Source organism: Rhinolophus ferrumequinum, chromosome 6, assembly GCF_004115265.2.
Source record: "Rhinolophus ferrumequinum isolate MPI-CBG mRhiFer1 chromosome 6, mRhiFer1_v1.p, whole genome shotgun sequence".
In the NCBI taxonomy this organism is placed as follows: Eukaryota; Metazoa; Chordata; class Mammalia; order Chiroptera; family Rhinolophidae; genus Rhinolophus; species Rhinolophus ferrumequinum.
The window spans coordinates 85829778-85852924 of record NC_046289.1 but is presented as its reverse complement, the minus strand read 5'-3'; the positions used below and the strand labels follow the sequence as shown (position 1 = coordinate 85852924).

The 23147-nt window shown below is 43.4% G+C and overlaps 2 protein-coding genes across 3 annotated transcripts; one reads left to right on the top strand and one right to left on the bottom strand.

The window, feature by feature from the left end:
- Positions 1–598: 598 nt before the first annotated feature.
- SSTR1 (somatostatin receptor 1) lies at positions 599–3987 on the bottom strand. 2 transcript variants are annotated; one of them, XM_033107046.1, is made up of 2 exons: positions 3474–3987; positions 599–3049 (listed from the first exon to the last, which is right to left on the bottom strand). In XM_033107046.1, the coding sequence occupies exon 2, from the start codon at positions 2702–2704 to the stop codon at positions 1532–1534; it is 1173 nt and encodes a 390-aa protein (XP_032962937.1). In that variant the 5' UTR covers positions 2705–3049; positions 3474–3987; the 3' UTR covers positions 599–1531. The 2 variants fall into 2 exon arrangements, with proteins under 2 accessions (XP_032962937.1, XP_032962938.1); XM_033107047.1 differs by having other exon boundaries at positions 599–2663; positions 3474–3986.
- A 13758-nt stretch (positions 3988–17745) lies between these two features.
- Positions 17746–18828, top strand: LOC117023571 (GTP-binding nuclear protein Ran-like). The gene has a single exon (XM_033108518.1). The coding sequence runs from the start codon at positions 17811–17813 to the stop codon at positions 18456–18458; it is 648 nt and encodes a 215-aa protein (XP_032964409.1). The 5' UTR covers positions 17746–17810; the 3' UTR covers positions 18459–18828.
- The last annotated feature ends 4319 nt before the right edge of the window (positions 18829–23147 follow it).

The following is a 23147-nucleotide window of genomic DNA, read 5'->3' as shown; positions in this document are numbered from 1 at the left end:
GTTGAAAGTTAGTTCAGGACTTTCCATTTTGCATGGGAGGAGGCTAACCCACACAATCATGTACTTACTATAAGACAAACAAGAGACTACATAAGAAAAAAACCTATGAAAAAAACCTCCAAACTTCACTGGATACAAGCAAAATAGAAAGGCTAGAGGAAGAATGAGAAAAGAGGACTCAGCGAAGAGGAGAAATTTTGAGAGGGCCTTGGGTAGAGAGTCCCTCCCCACCCCACCCCCACCACCCTCACCCCCCCACACCCCCACCCCCCCTCGCAGCCCTTCCTCACCTACCCGCAGGGACCTGAAGAAAAAGCCCTGGCTGGGCTAGGCAAGTAAAGGAACGCAGAGACACATTTTCAAACACGACCAATAAATAAATAAATAAATATGTTAAACAAGAAAATAACTTATTAGGCACCGCTTGAAAGGCAGCAACCCTCAGGGGTGGGAGAGGCTTGCAGGTGGCGGCCACGCAGTCGGGATTGGCCAAGGCTCTGAAGGCACCACCTGAAATTCCAGTCGCGGTGCCTGGTCTTTGAGATAAACCGGAGCAGGAAACCAAGTCTGTTGCTACGCTAAGACCTGGACCTTCAGAAGCCTGGGTAAGGGAGAAACCTAGTGTAGCTGCAGCCTCTCTCCCGGATGGCCACCGGGGAAAACGCTTCCTGCCTTCCTGGCCCAATGCAGACCACCCTCCCGGGAGTGCTGGTCTTTGAAGCCAATAGCTTCGGTTGTGAGTGCCGCCCCAACCCCGGAATCTTCTAAAAAACCCCTCGGTCCTTGTTTTCAGCTCAGCTCCTTTTTGCTCCAAATGGGGGGTTTAGAGGAGAACTGCAGAGTGCCTGGTGTTCGAAGCGCGGGACCGATTTTACTAAGCACCTGGCTCCGCTCTGGGTGGAGTGGGAGAGGTGGAGGGGCTCCGGGAAAGACGCATCCTCAGCCCATAGTAGGAGAAAAGACCAGCTGCCTTGTCCATTCTCAAGTCCTATTTCCCTTAAAGTAGGGCTGTGCAAATGGAGAACGGTGGTTCTCCAGACTTCTCTAGGGGCACCAGGCAGAACCTGGCAAGAGAGGGGCGCGGCAGGGCGGGGCTGAGGACTCACCCCGAGGGAAACCCGTGGCGATTACCGTGGCTCAGCTTAAACAAACAGAAATAACGGCGGGCGGGGATGAGGGTCAGGCTGAGTTGGCGACTCACGAGTTCACGAGCTGCACCGACAAGACCGGGCGGAAGAAAAGATCGAATTACAGATTGGGGATCAAAAGTACAAGCGCAGTGGAGAAAGGAGCGAAAGTAGGAGACAGGCGAAAGAGGCCCTCAAGCCTTCCCAGTTTATAAGAAAAACGTCCAAGTCCACCTTTGTGGCGCGCCTTTCCCGGGTCTCCTTCATCCAAAGCGCGTAGTGTCCTAGCCCCACTTTGCCCCACCGCACCCTGACCCCTGGAATACTTTCACCTCTCGCACCCATACTGCCTTTCTCCTCATCCTTCTCCCTCCCTTTGCACAGGGCCTCTGCGTGGTCCCGGCTCAGAGAGTCGTGATGCGGGACGTGCAGGTGCCATTACGGAAGACGCCTCCGGACTCCAGGTTCTCGGGCTGAAAGTCCTCCACGCTGTAGGCGCGGCTCTTGAGGGCGGTGGCATAGTAGTCGACAGGCTCCTCCGCGGCGTTGTCCATCCAGCTGAGGCACAGGATGCGCTGAAAAGAGCGCTTGAAGTTGTCAGAAAGAAAGCCATAGAGGATGGGGTTGGCACAGCTGTTGGCATAGCCGAGGATGACCGACAGCTGGCTCACCGTGGCGTCGTCCTGCTCTGCGAACACATTTACTAGCTGCACTACATAAAACGGCATCCAGCAGATGACAAACACCATCACCACCATCATCACCATCAGGGTGATCTTGCGCTCTGAGCGCTTGCGCTGCTGCCAGCCGGCCTTGAGGGCTACCATGCGCATTTTGGCGATGATGAGCACGTAGCACAGGCAGATGGCCCCGACGGGCAGCAGAAAGCCCATAAGAAATGTGTACAACACGAAGCCCACCAGCCAGCGCTGGGCGGGCTCGGGCATGAGCATGTTGCAGGCCACCGTGCCGTCACTGTTGGCTGCGGTACGCGAGAAGACCACGATGGGCAGAATGACGAGCAGCGATAGCACCCACACCCCCAGGTTCACCACTTTAGCCACCGTGGGCCGGCGGTAGCGTGCTGCCTTGATGGGGTGCACCACGGCCACATAGCGGTCCACGCTAAGCACAGTCAGACAGTAGATGCTGGTGAACATGTTGACAGCGTCCACGCTGAGCACGAGGCGGCAGAGCAGCGCGCCAAAGGGCCAGTGGCGAAGCAACGTGGAGGTGACTAAGAAGGGCACGCTGAGCATGAGGAGCTCGTCGGCAATGGCCAGGTTGAGGATGTAGATGTTGGTGGCTGTCTTCATCTTGGCGTAGCGCAGGATCACGTAGATGACCATTGAGTTCCCGCACAGCCCCACCAGGCACACCACGGAGTAGATGAAAGAGATGAGGATGGCGCTGCCCTGGCCCTCGCTCAAGGTCCCGTTCTGGGACGCGTTTCGCCCCGGCTCCTCCATGCCGTCCACAGCGCCGGCCCCCGGGCCCCTGCTGCCGCCGCCTTCGCCACAGCTGCCCGGGCTGGGGCTAGGAGAGGAGGGAGAGGAGGCGGTGCCATTGGGGAACATCTCAGCTGACAGGGGCCGATGGGGCTGCCGGGGCCAGGGAGCTCTCCTCGGGACCTCGCCGCTTGCGCCCTCACTCGGCACCCCGGCCGCCTGCCCGCGGCTCACTGCCGCTTGGCCACTACGGGTAGCGCCCAGCGGCTGTGGGGAGCGCGGCTCCGACCCGCGCCGGCGGGGCGCATAGCCTAACGGCTGCTTGCGCGCAACCGCTCGTCGCTCCGGGGCGCCCGGGCGCACGCGAGCGTGGAGAGGGGAGGCCTGGAGGCTGGAGCCCCGCGCCGCACAGCCGTTAACTGGCGGGGCTCTGTGCTGGTGAATGATTAATAGGCACCACCAGCGCGTCAGCAGCTACGAAAAGGAAGGGGGTGGGGGAGAAAAAGAGGGAGGAAAGCAATATAGAAGGAGACTTATCACCCCTCGCCCATGTTTTCTTTTCCTTTCTAGTCCTGCGCTCGGATCAACTCGAGCAGCTGCTTCCGGGGCTCCCCTGCAGCACCCTTTACCCATCCCTCCGGGGACCTGGGGAGTTTCTCCGCCTTCCTGGTGGGTGGGTGGGAACCAAAAGTGTAGATTCTGTCCCATCCCACCCGGCTCCTATCCAAGGCAAAGACTGAAGTGGACCCCAAGCATCGATGTCTGGAGTTCATCTCAGGTTCCCTCAGCTGCTGCTCCGCCCTGAGGGACCCCAGTTCCACTCCGGCCCTAAGCCCCCACCCCCCCCCCCTCTAGCCCTGTTCCTCAGCCCACGGCGGAAGCTCCCAGACTTACTTACCTTGGGCGCGCTACCTCCAGACCCACGCGTAGATGGCCGGTGCAAAGTGTGCGGTGGTAGCGCGGTGACGTTTTCCGCTCGTTACAACTCCTTTCTTTGGGCCGGACCCCCAGCACAGGCTCCCACGCAGATACTCTTAGAGTCACGGAAACTGACCCTAAGCCGCGAGCCTCAGGAGGAGGAGGGGCGAGAACCGCGCGTTAGGGGCTTCTGCGTTACATCACCGCAGGCAGCTCTTCTCGGGCGGGAGTGTTCAGGGGCCTAGGTAAACCACTGCGAATCTCTTATTAAAGCTTGTGGTGCCCAGGCCCCCCCTACGTCTACCAGAGGAATATCGACCGCAGAAAGGAGGACGCGCGGCTGGGAGCACGGAAGGAGCCTGAGGCTCCCTCCCGAATGTGCCAGGCGCGGTATTGGAAATCCATCTAGGTGTTCACTGGGGAAAGATACGGCTGCGCCGCTTGGAAAGGCTCCGCCCGCGTCCCTGCTGTACTTTGTACCCCGGAGAGTTGGCGGGCCCCGAGGGAGGAGAATGTAACGGCCTGGGCGAGCAGGGATGCCTGATCCTTTAAACCCAGGCGGGCCCGGCCATGCAGTTGACCGGACCTGTTATCAACTTCAGGAATGGCAGAACCACCTTCCAGTGTTTCCATGAAATACTAGGATTTCAACCTTTTCTGAGGCCCCTGGACGTGAGACTCGTCTCTAATTTAAGTGCCTAAACCTTTAAGACACAAAAATCAATGTAGGCAAGCCTAAATGAAGCTCACCGACTTCATTTAGGAATTGAATGGTTTCTGTGTAACAAAGAACAAATGACCATGATTTTAAACAACCTCTGGGACTTCCCACCATCCCTAGTCTAGGCTCTCTGTGGCTTTCGAGTTGTTCAGTCCAAGAATCACTCCATTCAGCTCCCCTATTCCTTTTCAAGATACCTTTAAATCTTTATCTGAAACGTGCAGGTTCCCCGGAAGGCTGACCTGCGGTAGCCTGGTGCTGGGCCCTTTTCAAGCTTTGGCTTTGTCTCCAGTTTCTTGTTCCTTTTTCCTCTCGACCAGGTGGTACACACTGGGCTGTGAGTCTCAGCTTTCCCTCCCACCAGTACAGTTTACAGCGAGGAGAGGCAAACTTAAATAGAAACTAAACTCCTAATGGAGGTTATTTGTACCAGACACTTCAGAATGCAAAAATGGATGCAGAAATTGAAAGGAAATAAAAAAGTATAGTTTCTATTGCCTCCTGCTTCACCAGAGTAATCATTTGCGTATATGTGTTTTAGTTTTCAAAAATGAGTTCTCCTGCAAGGGAAGAATAACTTTTGCAGTGTGTTGATACTAGCAATCAGAGATAAAATAAATGATGAAAGACTCTCATAGGAATATGTGCAATGGACACTGGATTGTTAATAAGAAATGTGCTGGGAAGGGATTTGAAATCTCATAAGGCCCAAGCTGTTTAACTCATTGCTTTATCTAAACAAGTTAGTTTGTCTGAAGTGGAATTGGTGGTTAGTTGTATTTCATTTTCCTTAAAAAACAGAGCACGTATGGAGAAAACCATGAATGTTTATTGGGGTTTTTTTTTAAAAAAGGGCTTTTTTCCCCCCAGTAAAGCTTTTATACTAGCCAAGCCTCAAAAATGGTTTAGATGCCTCTTTGCTAATTACTGACTAAAGACACCTGGCTATTCCTCAGGGGGCTGACATTTCAACAGTCATCACTTAGACACCTTAGTGTTGATCATAGTTGCTGTAGGGGGAGTGGGTGATGGGAGCAGGTAAAATACAGCTCTGTTGTCCAGAGTTGCATATGTTCACTTTGCCGTTCATCTTAGGGAAATTTCCTTAATTTAGTGGTAGCCTCATATACAAAAGAAGAAAACTTAAGACCTGTAATGAACATTACTTTTGTTTCTGAAGTGGTTTCTATGATGAATTACCATGTTTCCCTGAAAATAAGACCTAGCCAGACAATCAGCTCTAATGCATCTTTTGGAGCAAAAATTAATATAAGACCCGGTCTTATTTTATTATAAGACCCAGTCTTTATAATATAATTAATAAAATATAATATATATAATTAACATTATATAATATAATTAATGTAATATAATACTGGGTCTTATATCAATTTTTGCTCCAAAAGATGCATTAGGGCTGACTGGCCGGCTAGGTCTTATTTTCAGAGAAACATGGTATTTATCCATTAAAAAACATTGACAATGAGATACCACTTTACACCCACTATGGTGACTGCAATAATTTTTTTTGAAGGGAAAATTACAAATATTGGTGAACTTGTGGAAAATTGGAACCCTTGTATGTTGCTGGTGGGAATAAAAAATGATGCAGCAGCTTTAGAATGTTTGATGATACCTCAGAAAGTTAAACATAGAATTGCCATGTGGCCCAGCAATTCCACTCCTGGGTATTGATCCCCCCAAAATGAAAACAGGTATTTGACCAAAATCTTGTACGTGAATGTTTATAGCAGCACTATTCATAATAGTCCAGAAGTTGAACACAAATCCCCATCAACTGATGAGTGAAGAAACAAAATGTAGTACATCTTCACAATAGATTATTCATCCATAAAAAGAAATGAAGTACCAATACACGCTACAACATAGATGAACACTGAAAACATTTGCAAAGTAAAAGATGCCGGGACACGTATTGCATGATTCCATTTATATAAAATGTTCAGAACCCGCAAACCCATACAGACAAAGCAGATTAGAGGTTGGCAGGGGTTGAAAGGGAGAGGGAATGGGGAATCACTGCTTAATGGGTATGGGGATTCTTTTTTGGGTTATGCAAATATTCTGGAATTAGACAATGGTGGTGATTGCACGACACTGTGGATGTACTAAAAGCCCCTGAATTGTACACTTTAAAAATGGTTAAAATTATGACTTTTATGTCATGCGAATTTTACTTCAATAAAAAGAGAAAGAGATTGAGATGGATATGAACCATGCAGTGTTATCAAATCTTTTACATTGTATCTGTGAACTAATCTATGAACAAAACCAGTTAAGCTAAAGGCAGCAAGCATTTCTGGGCTAAACAACAAGTGATTGGCTTTGCAGCTGTTTTAAAATTATGTTAAGAGCAGGAGGCCAGTTAGGAATCTGCCTTCCCCTCAGACCTCAAGTTAATGTAAATATTTCCTAATGAAACAGGAACACTAATGTAGGCATGGGATTGTTGTAATGTGTAAAGAGCACGGTCTGTGAGACGTCAGGACTCCACAGTCTTCATCTCTTCTTTAAAAACTTGAAAAAAAAATCATGTGTCTGAAGCCTTGAAAAGTTTGGGATAAACTTGTTTTCTCCATGACAGTTACTGGTCCTCCCGTCCTCCCTTCTTTGGTTACTATCTTGCCTGTGCCTCTGTGATATGAACTGAGAGAAGAAAGAAGATGGCTTCCAAGAAGGGGAGAATGAAAAGTCCTAAATTAGGAAGCTGCAGATTCATAAACAGACTGATTTTCTTCCCCCATCTCAATTCTCTCCTACACGTTACACTCCCTTGTGCTATCAGGAACCAGGTGTACACTTTCATTATGGTATTTATCACACTGTGCTGTGATTTTTTTGTGTGCTTATCCATAAGTTTCTTAAGAACAGGGACTGTATACATATTTTTTATCATTATATCCCCAACAATCAGCACCTGGAAAATTACCCAATACTTCCTTGTTTTATTTTTCCAAGGCACCCTAATGGATAGTACCTTCTTTTTTTTTCTAACCCACAAGATGTAGATGCAAAGAAATAAACTCTGGGCCCCTTGCAAGAAAAGCTTTACTATCTGTGTAACATCACCATCATCTGTAATAATTCCTTATGCATTGAAATCATTCTGAATAATTTCAGTATGCATATCCTATATCAACAGTTTTCATGCTGATGACTCATTCATTGATCATTCTCGTTCTTAATTTCTTGGCTGAGAAAGGGCTCTGGAAAATGGGTATTGCATACTTTAGTAGCTAATGATGGTTATTTAATAGTATCATGCACTGCGAAAGCCATTAGATGTGGAAAATTGTTTCTTTTTAATTGTAGTCCCGAGTCTCTGTTGGTTTGGTGAAATAATAATTATCAGGAGCTCAAACTCTGCATCTGTCAAAATCATTATTAATGTGGGTTTTCCAGTTGGAGCCTATGGTTATCCTCAAATGAGCTCTTCTAATCCATGCCAGTGGTAAAAGGCTGGCTGGGCCAGGGATTAAAGGGAGCATTTCCTCGAGCATATTCTGTACAGCCTCGTCAGCGTTGTGTTTACAAACACCTGTCTGGGCAGATGGGACCAAGCTAGCTATAAGGGGTGAGCACCACTCAGCAATATGGCCCACAGCACAGGAATGTGTCACTTAAGGAACATCTGCCACTAAGCAGTTAGCATGATGACAGTCTAATAAGAAAGTTAGCAGAGTGCAAAAAACATGGCTACAGGGCTAAGGAACAATCCTGGACTTCATTTCCCAGGGACATCACTGCACAGCAGCCTGGTCGCCTGTGGTTGAATTCATCACTCATCTCAGCCAACTCACGCTGGCCTGCTGATTTTCCTATTGCCTCTTCTGTGAAACAGCATGACAGAGTCTTTTGTGCTTTCAAAAAAGACACACGGTGCAACAACTCACATTTTCCCCCTGTGGATTCTCCACTACTAAATAATATTTCTAAGAACAAGAATTCAACACACACAGGAAAGTATTCATTATTATGAATGGATAAATAAAAGTAGAACAAAAGAGGCCACACGTTACCTGTAATACATTTTTCTGTAATGTAGTCTCAGTCAAGGATTTCAAGATCGACTGCGTTAGTTTGCCTGTAAAATTCTCTTTTTAGCATTTCTACAGAAACTACAAAAGAGAAATGCTTTCAAAGTCACAAAACTGTACTTTTGTTTCTGTTGATGGATGTTTCATTTTGAGCAGAGTATTTAGACACTTACAGCAAATCACCCATTCCTTGAAAAGGGGACGTTCTTTGGAGTGGGCAGAATCTTGTCAGTCAGCTCCACCAGCTAAGGAACAGCCCGAAGCCAGCAAAAGGCTGGGTGGGTGTGGGAGGCAAAGCCAGTTTTAGTTTTGTAGCTGAAAGCTATGCAGTCATCCTTATTTTTTAACATATAAACAGTTACATTCTTTTTATAAAAAGCATATAATTAGATAGTGATTTAAATCTATGTAGCCATCATAACACTTGCCATCATGATACTGCCACTTTGTTCCTATTTTAAGTATGTTGAGGCAGGAGCTCAGGCACATGCTCCATCGGCAAAAATACTGCTTTATTTAGATGACATGAAGCAACTTAAGTGACCAATCTTTTCTTCTTTTCCACAGTTAAGGTGGAACTGGTCAGTGGTGGGTGTGTGTTGAATGCATGTCTGTCTTCTACTGGAGGTAGGAAGAATGGGGGGAGCAGGTGTCTATGAGCTGTGGGCTCAGAGCCCCGGGGGGTGGTGCAGGAAAGGCACGCCTGATCACTCACTCTTTCCCCACCCACCCCCAGGACTGGCTGCCTCACCTGACCAATAGCAGGCCCTGCGTCTGTTCTTTCTCCATACAACAAGGGATGGTACTTTACTTTGTCTTTGAGGAAGCAGCCTCTGTGACAGCCTGGCCTTTCTGTTTCTGTCAAAACAGAGAGGTAAACAGAGAGCACAGTCCAGGTAGGGCTACCTAGGCTAGATGAGGAAGTCACCATTCTTTGTTGACTGCCTGGGTGAACTGAAATTTTACTGTTTGTACAGTTAGCCAAAGCACTGGTTTCTGATGCTAAAACAAAAAATTCCGTGATTAAAACAAAAAATCATAGAAGTAAGATTCAGAATGTAGTAAAACCGACTTAATTCCATAGTGGTATTGTATATGGTTACTTTTTTGCCCCCATTTCTTAGTGGGAAATAACTGGAAATTAATACCCGATTCTACTATGTACGAATAATGCTATGTTTTTAATCAAAACCACATACTTTATTTATTAACTTAACAAATATTTATTTTTTTATTTCTTTCAATTACAGTTGACACTCAACATGACACTAGTTTCAGGTGTACAGTGGCCCGACATCCATACAACCTACAAAGTGATCCCCTTGATAAGTCCAGCACTCACCTGGCACCACACATAGTTATTATAATATTATTGACTATATTACCTATGCTATATTTTACATCCCTATGACTGTTTTGTAACTACCAATTTGTACTTCTTAAGCCCTTCACCCTTTTCACCCAGCACCCCAGTCCCCTTCCCTTCTGGAAACTATCAATTTGTTCTCTGTGTCTATGAGTCTCTCTCTATATTTTTTGGATTCCACATTTAAATTAAATCGTATGGTATTTGTCTTTCTCTGTCTGACTTATTTCTCTTAGCATATTATTCTCTAGGTTGTTGCAAATGGTAAGAGTTCATTCTTTTTTTTATGACTGAGTAATATCCATTGTGTATATGTACCACTTTTTCTTTATCTAATCATCTACCGTATCAATGGATGCTTAGGTTATTTCCATATCTTGGCTATTGTAAATAATGCTGCAACAAACATAGGGATACATATATATTTTTTGAATTAGCATTTGGTATTTCTTTGGATAAATAACCAGAAGTAGAATTGGTGGGTTATAAGATAGTTCTGTGTTTAACTTTTCGAGGAGCCTCCAATACTGTTTTCCATAGAGGCTGCACAAATCTGCAATCCCACCAACAACACACGCGGGTTCCCTTTTCTCCGCATCCTCGCCAACACTTGTTTCTTGTTGATTTACTGATGATGGCCACTCTGACAGGAGTGAGGTGGTATCTCATAGTGGTTTTTATTTGCATTTCTCTAATGATTAGTGATGTTGAGCATCTTTTCATATGTAATAAATATTTATTGAATGCCCACTAGGTGGCAGACACTATTCTAGGCACTGGAGATACAGTGGCAAAGATTAGTTTCCTGTGGAATCCTAGTGTAGCTGAGAGTAAACAGACACATGGGTGATGTAATTGCATTTAGTTTCTTTTATTCAAAACCAAATATTTTATTTATTAACTTAAAAAATATTTTAATTTTTTTTTTTTTAATTACAGTTGAAACTCAACATTACAGTGATTTCAGATGTATAGCACAGTGGCCAGACATCCATACAACCTATGAAGTGGTCCCCCTGGTAAATCCAGCACTCACCTGGCACCACATGTAGTTATTACAATATTATAGTAAGTTCTGAGAAGAAAAGTAGGGATGAGAGGTGGGAGATTGGTGGAGTGGTTGGGTGTATTTGATCTAGGTTAGATTGAAAGGGAAGGGAAGGAGATGATGCTTGAGCAGACCTGAATGGCGTGAAGGTAAAGGAGCCCATGGGAAGCATGTCCCAGTGGCACTCGTGAGGAAGTAGGGATTCTGCTGATGGAGTTGCCAGGCACACTGAAGTTACACCCCCGCACCGCTCCCTTTTTATTTTTTTGACTTCCTAAAGTTATAAAAATTTAGAGAACACCTCTAGATCTCACCTAGACTTCTCTTTGAACCTGGTGGACTCCACCGATTATTTCAGTCAAGATTTCCAGGCGCAAGGAAAGCAGATTAGGCAAACAATAGCCTTCGAAGAGTGCTGCCTTAGCAAGGTTTCTCCTCTCGGGCTGTGCTCCATATTATGTTGGCATCTGTTAGCAGACAAGGGAGAAAAAGGCCAGAGCTCAACTCAGGCCAAGCCTAAAACTGAGAACGCTTTAACAATAAATACACTTATTCTCTTTCTTGGTGAATTGCGAAAAATTCCTCTTCTGCTTGAGTGCTGACGTACAGCCACTCATGCGCTGCATTATTCGTCAGAGAAGAGTGTGGGAACCCCTGAGCTTGTCCACGAGAATGAGTGTTAAAATGCTCACTGGTTGTCCCGCTCCTAGGATCTCACAAGCAAACAACACCAAAGATCTGCTTCAGACCACAAGTGTGTGCAAATGAGTAAATCTGATCCTAGGAACTGGGGGTAGGAAGGCAGGGAGGAAGGCTGGGGGAGAGGCATAGGTGGGGCACTTGTGGGACAAGTGGTATCTTCTACCTTATATGCAACTGTTTACCGTAACAATTCTGGGGAGAAAATGCTGGTTTTCGTTTTCTATTCATTTTTATTAAATTTATTGGGATGACATTGGTTAGTAAAATTATATAGGTTTCAAGTGTTCAATTCTATAATACATCATCTATATCTCACATTGTGTGTTCACCACCCAGAGTCAGTTCTCCTTCCATCACGATGTATTTGACCCCCTTTCCCTCTTCTACCATCCTCCTTCCGGGGAAGGGAAAATTCTGGTTTTCAATCATCACACGTTTTTCTCATTGGTGATAGCGCAAAATCCACACACAAGTTACAAAAACCCAGGTGTAAATAATGAATAATTTCTTTTAATCTGCACCTCATAGAATGCACAGATCCTGCGACCCCCTGCCGAAAGGCCACAAGCTCATTTCCAGGGCCAATGTGAACAGACGACATGGCAGATACTAACACTTCTAGGCTGCAGGGGAGGCCAAGAGGTGACTGGGAAAGTATGAGGCAGATGACGCATGAGCTTGGCCGTGGGGTCAGGAGTATCTATGCTCAGGCACACGAGGCTGCTCACCTGCTGGGCAGAGCCAGAGGTGGGAATTGAAATGGGATGGGATGCCGATGGGGCAGTTTCTAGTGCTGAGTTTGTGAGGAGCCCTCAAGTCTAAATTCAAAGCTTGCCAAGTCATGACGCGGGTAGCATAATAGGACATACAGAGGGTGTCAAAGAAATGTGTACACATTTTAAGAAAGGAAAACTGTATTAAAATTGTAATACTCAATATATGCTAGTAACAAAAGATGAATACAAGTCACATTTGACGTCTGCAATTACAAGAGGTGCTCAAAGTGGTTACCATCAGCATCCCGACACTTCTGATTACGGAGAATTACTGCTTGAGCAGCGTTGACCTAAGTGTCCAGTTGTATTTTCTTTTATTTAACAGAACTGAAGCCGGATTTATAGCTCCCAATGTAAGCCCGCCAAACAAAACAGTTGGGTCTTTGGGAGAACTTTCAACACTGATGTTCCACTTAGGCCACTGAGAAGATGGAGAAAGGATGTCGCACCAGCCACTGTATCCTGTTCTGCCCATCTCCTTTCTCTCTCCCCGTTCTAAGATAAGAATTTACTCCTCCTCTTTTCAAGAAGCAAAGTGTTATATAAATAACAATTGATGAAAACAAGTAGCAGCACACAATGTGGAGGTCCTTGGAGGAAAGGGTGGGGAGAGGGGTGGTATGGAAGTGTGGTTGGCCTGATGACACCTGAACCCCAAATTTGCCGATAAGCAATAGCCTGTTACACTTTTAGCAATGAAAAACTGGATGGGGCAAAGGAGGCCTTAAATATATTCCTTGTATTTTCAATAGAATAGTAATTAAACACTAAAAATGATGTTGCACGTGATTTTTTATTGACACAGAAAGACATTCAAAACGTTGCTAAGTGTGAAAAGTCTATTTCAATACTATATGAGCCCATTAAATAAACACACACACACTCCCCAAAGCAGCATATATAGTATATGCATAGGTCTAAAAGGACAATTACTAGGATATTAAGTAGTTTTTATGAGGCAGTTGGGTTATATATGTTTTCATCTCCCTTTTATATAGAGAGATTTTCTAATTTTTTGGCCATGAGTGTGTATTGCTTTTTAACTAAGTAAAAAGTAATAAAAGCTTTTTTTGTTAATTTAAGAAAAGACTCCAGGCCATAAAGTGTCTGCTCTATTTAACGAAGCATGCACTGATTTATTTCCTTCTTAATTACTTTTACTTTCAGAAAAACACTAATAAATTTATTCTAGAAATTAACATATTATGATGCAAATTAAATAGCAAACAAAATGTACCCAGCACAAGGTGGTAGAAAGAACTGAAACAGAAACTGGAGTCATCTATTGTGTTCCAGGCAACCCCTATGTCCCCATGACCAAATAGTCTCTTGAGTGTGCTTGAACTGGCTATGTCCACCTCTCCGAAATGCTATGGTAATGTAAATCAAAGATGTTGTTTGTGACAGCATGATGTAGTGGTCTAATGACAAACTTTGGGTTTGAATCACATATTTTCCATGCATTTAACCTTGTGCAGTTTTTTTAACCTGTCTGTGCCTCACTTTTCTCTTTTATAAAGTGAAGATAATACTAGTTTGTCTACCTGGTAGGGTTGTTAAAAGGAGTGAGTTTGTTCAACGGGTTTAGAACAGAGTCTGGTATGTAGTAAGCATGATATAAGTATTTAGCTATTACAAAATAATTTCTAAAGTATGGATTACAATGTAACATGATTTTTGAATCAATCTAAAGAACTTAAGACATTCGTTTTTGCCTCTTATTCAAGAACTTAATACAGTAGGTCTAGCATTCACTTATTCAATTAAAGAATATTTACTAAGCAGTTACTCTGTGCATATTACTTATCTCTTCACTTCTTCCATGCCTATACATTCTCATAACTCAGCACCGTGAACTATGTTCCACTTACAGGTTTTTAGTACATGTCACACATTCAGCTAAAATAAGTCTAAAATGTTAATCACATCTATAAAATCATACCCACGTGAATTTAGTCTATCCACACCATAAGGATTTGAATTAACTACTGTATTCATTGACTCAACCCAATTATTTGAATGCTACACAGACATGGTCTGAGTTTGCTATGACTTTTCTTTTGTCTCGGTTTCCAATGAGACCCTCAAGCTCCCAAACTGATAGCTACAGTTGGAAAATGCATTTGCATTCTAAAGAGAGGTGTTGGTTCAACCCTCTCAACCCATCACCCACCTCCAGTCTATATGCAAGAGTAGAAAGGAAGATTGATGGAGATTATTTCCTTAGAGAGAGTTTTCAAGAGTGCTGTGCAGTTTCACTCCCATGGAAGATGGAAAGTGGATCCCTACCCAGTCCGTAAAGCATGAGGCTTCAACAAAACCACTTGGAGAGTTTTTCAGGTATATCCTGGGTTTGGTGAGACAGAGACTGGTGCCTGATTCTTACTTGAAAATTTAAAGGTGAGCAAGAGACTTGCTGGAACTTCTTTTCATGGCAGAGTGAAGAGAAAAGGCTACAGGTGGGAAAAGCTGATTCCCACGGGAAGTGGGGGCAGAAGCGGTGTTTCCCATGAGCTGCAATGGACAGCATAGCAAGCAGACAGGTGGGAGCACCCTGATGGACCCATTGTGCCTGACAGAGTGAGACAACCTCACTCAGGACTTTTGTGTATGGGAAAGAGGAGCTGAGTGGAGAATACGGTCAGCTGGTGGAGGATTTGGGGCAGGCCAGTGAAGCGCACATGGGAGTTCTCTAGCAACGGGTGGTGGTGGTGTGAAGAACCCCCTAAAGAAGTCCAAAAGAGAAAGACCCACTCCCAAAGAGCACCAATGCACAATTATAATTGCACCAATCAAGGAAAAGCTATCCTGACCGTTGGGGCTCTTCACTCTCCCCTGCAAGAGCCAAAGACAGAGAAAGGAGTGAGTGACGAGAAGTGGAAAATTAATGTAAATAAATAATAAAGAATGCAGCCACTCCCCTCTTGCTGCTGTAGAATCCAAGCATGGGTTAGGCTGAAGCGGGTACAGAGATGAGAAGCTTTAAATTGAATGAGAAATTAAAATTTCAATTTAGAAAGAATTGCTTTTTGTGATGTCTGGAAATGAGACTGTTAACATCTGAAAGTGAATGAAGATTATGGGATCCGTGTGTACAAGACTTTCCACCTACACTTTTGGAGTATTTAACCCTTTGAACCAAACTATGAGGAAGTTTCTAGTTATTACCCTCATTTTGCAGATGAAGAAACCAAAGCTCAGAGAGGTTAAATAACTGGCTCAAGTCACACAGCTGAAAAAAGTCAGAGCTCAGTTTTGACTAGCAATCTAGCCCAGGGTCTATGCTCTTACCCACCATACCACACTGCTGCAGTCTTGTCTCTCACTGAACTCACTCAATTAAAGAAAGAATTGTTTTGATGTCCAGAAATTACATAAACAGCAATCTGTCCTTGTGACTTACGTTTTCCACAATGAATCCAAGTAACAAATTTGTCCTCCATTAGAAATTATGATATGCTTTGAAAACATCTCATCTTAAATGATTACCACAAGGAATGTAAGACTGATGAGCCATTGTTGTATCTGCTCCAAATGCGTTTTCCGTTAGCTGCTGGCCACCATTTCTCAGCCCTAAACATATTATGGTCAGCACTGTAGGCAGTTTAGCATTTTCTTTTGTATGAGTATTTCTGTGTAGTTTTTTTTTTCTTCCCTGCTGTAATCCTGTGTTGTCACCATGCCTCACTTTTGCCCCAGCTCAGGCATCTGTACACCAGACAGTGGGTCAACGGTCACTAGCTAGATGGAGGAGGACAAAGAGCTGCTCTGAATTGCGTACTGACTCCACAAAATTACAGCCAAAATGTCTTCCCAGGAAAGGGAGAGGGAGTGCTGCTGAAACAAAATCAATTAAGCATAAATAAATTCCCCTTTCCTAGAGCAAGTGCATGCACTTTTCCAGTGGTCTAGGGACTTTGCACGGGGGCCTTGGTTGATTTGACTGACAACTGTAATAAAGAGGAGACTATACAGATGCCAGATTCATCCAGGTGGGGGCACGTTCTTTCCTACTTGAAATGTTACGGCTCTCTTCACTAAACAATTAAGGGGGGAATTAGCATTTTCAGTCCATAAAAATGCCTGAACTCACTAGAGGGTAGTCATATAAGACAAAAAAATTGTAAAACTCAACGTTCACACTTGCATTGAGACCAGAGTAAACCGAAACACTTGTACTTTATTATTAGAATTTTTTTTGATGGTAAGAGTTTACATAATTTCAATGTTTCCTTCTCTAAACGTAGAAATTGAAAGATCTCGTTTTAACACCTACAAAATTTGTACACCTATTTATTTTCTTGGAAAATTCTATCCGATTCTATCTGTGAAAACACATGCTCTTGAAATCCACCAGGGGGAGATTTTAACATTGAATATCTCACTTCAACAGAGAAAGTTTTACATTTGATGTACGTAGTTGCTTTTCAGTTGACAGCTGGAACAACTTAAATTTTGAACTAAGCCTTGGTAACAATAAGGTTTACATCTTGATAAAGCTACTGGAGATATTCTAGCTATATTAAACCAAGACTGAGTGGCTGGAGAGAACCAATGAAATACTGCTCAGTCTTGTCAGAGAATACATGTGGTGACTGAGTGTGCCTGGAGGAGGGGAGCTTGGTGTGAATGGGGTGAGACCTCGTGTCTCTGGAGGGAGAATCAGACAACAGAGTAATCTCAGGCCATTGCCACTATGTACACTGCCAGTAATTCCTGGTTTCCACTGGGCAAGCTGTGAGACTTGGAATAACACTGCAATTCTCTGTAAGAATCATGAAAGAAGAAAACATTTTTAAATGTATATAATGGGACATTTATGAGACAACTTGTTTTATTTGGGAAGACATATTACCACAAAAATCTTCAGATAACCAACACCATTGTAGTCCATAAAAATCACCTGTTTGTATCAAGCAGTAAGAACCAGATGCCATCAAAATTCCAGTAAATTTTTTTAAAGAGATAACTTCTGGAAAGAGTTTTGTAATAGGATTTGAGATGCAATGTTTTTTCCAAAGTTTGATTAACCCCTACTAACACACGGAGGTGTTCCAAATACTCAGTGTAATACCTGCATTTTTGTGGATTTTTTTTTTCTAGAACCGAAAAACAGAACAAAAAGACCATTGGTGCTAGTTCAGCACAGTCGCTTCCCTTTCTGCTGTTTTCAGAAGTGATTTTCTGCATACAAATGACTCAGTCATTTTTGCCAATAAGTGAAATTTTTTGTATACATATATGTTTTTCCCATAGTAAAGTAAGCAAACAAAGTAGATCCTTTAAGATGTTGTGTACTTTTTTTTTTAAGATTTGAAGTAATGTTTTATCTCTATTTCCCCAGCTCAGTAGGCAGCAAGCTATTTGGTTCTTGCCTCAGTGTGGTGTATGGCTGGCTTCCTGGTTTTTATTCTGTAAAGCCTAAGCCCACTGAGAGAATATGGTTTGAGAAAAAATATTCCTTCCGAATAAAATCAGCTCCCTGAAGATATGATAGGGTTAGAGCAAGTGAGAGAAATTCAGGGTCCTCAGTGTGCGGCCCATTTTCAGTTATGGCAAGAATAGTGGGTAAAATTTTGAATTGCGCTTCCGCCATCTTTCTGGTTCTCAGACGGGCCCGGAGACGTTTCTGGAAGTGACATCACGATGGCCGCCCAAGGAGAACCCCAAGTTCAGTCCAAACTTGTATTGGTTGGTGATGGTGGTACTGGAAAAACTACATTTGTGAAATGTCACCTGACTGGTGAATTTGAGAAGTATGTAGCTACCTTGGGTGTTGAGGTCCATCCCCTCGTGTTCCATACCAACAGAGGACCTATTAAGTTCAATGTGTGGGACACAGCTGGTCAGGAGAAATTTGGTGGACTGAGAGATGGCTATTACATCCAAGCCCAGTGTGCCATTATAATGTTTGATGTAACTTCGAGAGTTACTTACAAGAATGTGCCTAACTGGCATAGAGATCTGGTACGAGTATGTGAAAACATCCCCATCGTGCTGTGTGGCAACAAAGTGGATATTAAGGACAGGAAAGTGAAGGCAAAATCAATTGTCTTCCACCGAAAGAAGAATCTTCAGTACTATGACATCTCTGCCAAAAGTAATTACAACTTTGAAAAGCCCTTCCTCTGGCTTGCTCGAAAACTCATCGGAGACCCTAACTTGGAGTTTGTTGCCATGCCTGCCCTTGCCCCACCAGAGGTTGTCATGGATCCCGCCTTGGCAGCACAGTACGAGCATGACCTAGAGGTTGCTCAGACAACTGCTCTCCCGGATGAGGATGACGACCTGTGAAAGTGAAGCTGGGGCCCAGCGTCAGAAGTCTAGTTTTATAGGCAACTGTCCTGTGATGTCAGTGGTGCAGCGTGTTTGCCACTTTATTACCTAGCTAAGCAGAACATGTGCTTATTCTTTGGGATGCTGAAGGAGATGGATGGGCTTCGGAGTGAGTGTGGCAGTTAAAAATACCTTCCTTTTTTGGACCTGCATATTTAGCTGTTTTGGAACGCAGTTGGTTACTTATTGAGTTTCAAATATAAGACTGCTACAGTCACATCACAATATTCAGTGGGGAGATCTTGTTTGTTACTGTCATTCCCATTCCTTTTCGTTTAGAATCAGAATAAAGTTGTATTTCAAATATCTAAAAAAAAAAAAAAAAAAAGAATAGTGGGTAAAAATTGTCCCCACAAAATTGAAATCCACCTAGAACCCCAGGATGTGGCCTTATTAGGAAACAGGGCCTTTGCAGATGTAATTAGTTAAGGATTTCATGATGAAATCATCTTGGATTTAGGGTGGTCCTAATGCAATGACTGGTGTCCTTAGAAGAAGAGGTGAGGACATAAGAGAGACACACAGGCAAGAAACCCAGGTGAACACAGAAACAGAGAGTGGAGTGATGCTGCTGCAAGCCAGGGAGCACCAGGTACCACCAGAGGCAAGAAGAAGGGAAGAAGGATTCTTTGCTATAGGCTTTGAAGGGAGCGTGGCCCTGGAACATTTTAATTTTAGTCTTCTGGCCTCTAGAGCTATAAAGAATACATTTCTGTGGTTTTAAGCCACCAAGTTATAGTAACTTATTACAGCAGTCCTAAGAAACTAATAGAGTAAAAATATTCTGTGAATGTATTGCACCTATGTGAAGAGGATAAGTTTTTTTTAAATCTTTCTTTTATTTTTCTGCATTGTATATAAAATGCCCCCTTGTACTATTTTTAAGAAATCCATTCTCTCCTTAGACCAGCCAGAGAGAATTCTGTTGTCAGCACTCCAAACCCTGGCGGTACAGAAAGGAGCCAGGTGAATAAGAGCTGGTGAAAAGGGATTATAGGTAAGAAGATGCTGTTTAATTCTTTAAATTTGTGCCATCCTAATTAAATAATGTTAGACTGTGAACTTAAAACCTGCCCTCTATCTTACTTATGCTAACATTTTCTTCCACTGTACTAAAATAACTCTACATTTTAAATTTGCTGATTGCCTGTGCTCTGTGTAGATTAAGGAAGAAAAGCCATGGAGGAAAGACAAGCAGGAAAGGCCTTGCAAACTAAATGTGTCACCTCTGGAAGAGCAATATTCCCCACCCTCATTTATTTCCTGGGTTGTGCCAGACGATAGAGAGCCCGGAGAAGCATAGAAATATAGAATCTCAGAAAGAGAAGATGCTTTAAAAAGCATCTAGTCTAATCACCAAATGATTATTTTATCCTCTTTAAAACATCCTTAGAAAGACCTCTCCAGTGACAAAGAATTCATTACCTTCTGAAGCAGCCGTTGCATTTTAGGACATTCTAATTAAGATGAAATTTCTCTGGGTGATTTGAAATCTGGTACTTTTGATAATTTCCAAATTTTGCAGTCTGGGCAACTAAGAACCTCATTCATCTTCCTAAATGACAGCAGTCTCACACTTGAACCCCGCTATCGTTTCCACGCCAGGTCTTCTTCTCCTCAGGCTTAAAACTTCACTTTTTTTTTTTTGGACTGACATGATTTCATTCCCTCTCCTCTTTTCAGGTTCTTCTCCTCTGGCCATGCTCCAATTGGTAGGACTGAGTGTTCCCTAAAAGCTGAAGTCCACAACCTTATCCTTCCTCCATTTCCTGTGGTGACTTGGTGCAGGAATGTAGCTTCCCCACCACTCAAGTTTCCATCTGTCCTCCTCCCTTTGTGCTCCAATAGCTTTAGTCTAGTATGTGTCACATTGTGCTACAATGTATACTTAAGTTGCTGCCTTATCCCACCTCCCAATTGGACAGTGATCTTACCAAGGACAGGGATGATGTCTTTTATCTTTGATTCCCAAGTACAAAACACAGTCCTGGGCATGTAGCAGGGTTCGATAACTATTTAAAGTAAAACCAACAAAACAAATGCATCGTAAAGGTCTTCCCAGAAAGGGTGTTTGACCGCTGATAGGGCTCATGAAATGACAATAGAGTCAAAAATAATATAGAGTTATATAAAACCAAAACATTGGCATGTAGTATGGTCAAAAGACCTCAAAGAATTCAACAAAAATCACATTAGAAAAAACAGACCTTAGGTCTATGGAAAGATCAACAGGGTAGAGCCATCCTGGGTTGGACAGGGGTCTGGATTGCTGCAGATTGGAGTCTGGATTTTGTTCGGGGTGGTACTTCTCTCACAAAAGTCACACATTCACGAGATAGTTAAAGTAATTAATTACCAGGCCAGATGGTAACTGATGAGGCAAAAAAGGGTTAATAAAAGTGAACCTGAAAGGGGACTGCTCAGGCCTGCATTTCCTCCTCAGGAACCGCCCAGACTCATGCCCTAGAAATAAATCTAAGGTGTCCAAACCCTCCTAAAAACAGGAGATAAGATCAAACTGGTATTAACTGGCTCCTCACAAGTTACTTGAACTCTAGCCTCCTTATAATACAGTTAAAATAAAATGAACAGTAAGTCTTGCCCCACCCCATGGGATTTTCTGTATGCATCATGGGTAGGAGCATGTGCAGAAAGAAACTAGTTACCTAACCAGCACATGTCAATCAAACGACATCAATCTATATGTCACATCTCCTGCTCTAAGGAAATTTACCTACCCTTTCCTATATAAGAAAAAGCTAACCTGAAGTTAGAGGCAGTTTTCTGCCCCGGCAACTTCTATGCCAGCGTCTTTTTTCTTAAGTGAACTTTCTCCTTAATCTCTTACTTTTTGAAGCTGTGAATTCATTCATCTTTTGCAAACGACCAGGGGTCAATTCTACTCACACAACAGTAACTGTGAGTGGAGGGAGATCTGGAGCGTGGGAGGTAGATGATTATCACATTGAAGGCGTGTGCGTGGTAGTAGTGATAGCATGAGATTCAAAAGTGGAGGTTTCCTTGAAGCAGCCAGGAGAAAGGTAATGAGAGCACCTATCTCACCTCTAGGTCCAGAGGTGAGAGGAAAGTGGGAGAGAAACAGCCATTATTTGAGAGGGTTCCCAGGGAAGATGTGTTCTTAGGAGAAAGCCAGGTTTAAGTCAGAGCCAGGTAAAGATCTTAGAAGACATTGAAGATATAGGGGATGTGGTCATAGAGGGAACACAGCCCACAGGACCACCTTCACTTCTGAAACCAAGTGCAAATTCAGAGAGTTCCCCAAACCCTCCCCGATTTTGATAATTCACTAGTAGGATTCACAGAACTTACTGAAAGTTGTTATAATCACCATTATGGTATATTATGGGGAAGAGATACAGATTAAAATGAACCCAGGGAAGAATTACATAAGTCAAAGTCCAGGAAAGTAACAAACTCAGAGCTTTGAGTTGTCCTCTCCCCATTGAGTCGTGGACATCTTTACTCTGCCTGCGTCGATGTCTGATGATACGCGTGGAGTATTGCCAACCAGGGAGGCTCACCTAAGTCTTGGTGTCCAGATTTTTTATTGGGGCTCCATTACTTAAGTATAGTTGACTGACCACATGGTTCATCTCTATATCCAGCCCTTCAAGAAATCAACCTAATACTGTGTACCCAAAACCCCCACCATGAATCACATTGTTATTCATCTGATTTGCCCAAGGCAGCAGGCAAACAGAGACACTCCTATCTGGCTTGACATTCCAAGGGTTTAGAGATTACCTCCAGAAGCAAAGGGCCAATGCTAGATCTCTCTTTGAGGACCCAGGGAATTACACTGATGATTGACTCTTCACACTGAATTCTAAGTTCATGTGTATGTCTCCTACAATGGAGGTGATATCCTTGAGGTCAGAGACCAAGCAACATGCAATGTCTTCAAGTTGGATGAACAAAAGAGTAAATGAATCCCCCTGTTTTCGGTGTAAGTACAATATACTAACCTCAAGTGCGTTGGTCTGAGAAAGGTGGTTTTACTTAATATATTACAGGAACATGAGTCTTTCAACTTCTCTTTTTCCTACAATGAGCAAAAGTTTTTATTTTTATCAGTGGGCAAGTCTCTGGAGGAATACTCACCTAAAGCATCCCTACTCTGTCTTGGGTGACAATGGCATTCAAAGTTTATTGGATTTCAGCAGGCATAGTTCTCTAAAATGAGGGCTTATTGCCTAAACCAATACATATTCTACTAACGGAGAAAATGAATGAATTTCTAAAACCTTTCAAGGCTTGACAGGCATCTGATTGACCTCAGCAAAAAGGAAGATTAAAACTTCTCTCAAAGGCAGATGTCAGCTTATTTGTTTGACTAAGAATTATTCTAACCACTCATCTCTCTCATTACCACTGGAAAAATGAAAGAATAGCTGGACATGAAAACATAAAAGAATGTGTCTAAAAGGCCAGAGCTAAATGGATATATCAGAACTTCTTTTGATGTTACAAGTTCCAGGCTTGAATTCTATTAGGTTGGTGCAAAAGTAATTGCGGTTTTGCAATTCTTTTTAGCCTTTTAAACCACAATTACTTTTGCATCAGCTTAATATCTATAAGCACAGCCCTTCAGAAGGTGAACCTTGCTGTTACTTAAATTAGCTAAAA

Excerpts from the sequence above, each read along its gene's own strand:
- SSTR1 (XM_033107046.1), bottom strand. The coding sequence starts at position 2,704 with ATGTTCCCCAATGGCACCGCCTCCTCTCCCTCCTCTCCTAGCCCCAGC.
- LOC117023571 (XM_033108518.1), top strand. The coding sequence starts at position 17,811 with ATGGCCGCCCAAGGAGAACCCCAAGTTCAGTCCAAACTTGTATTGGTT.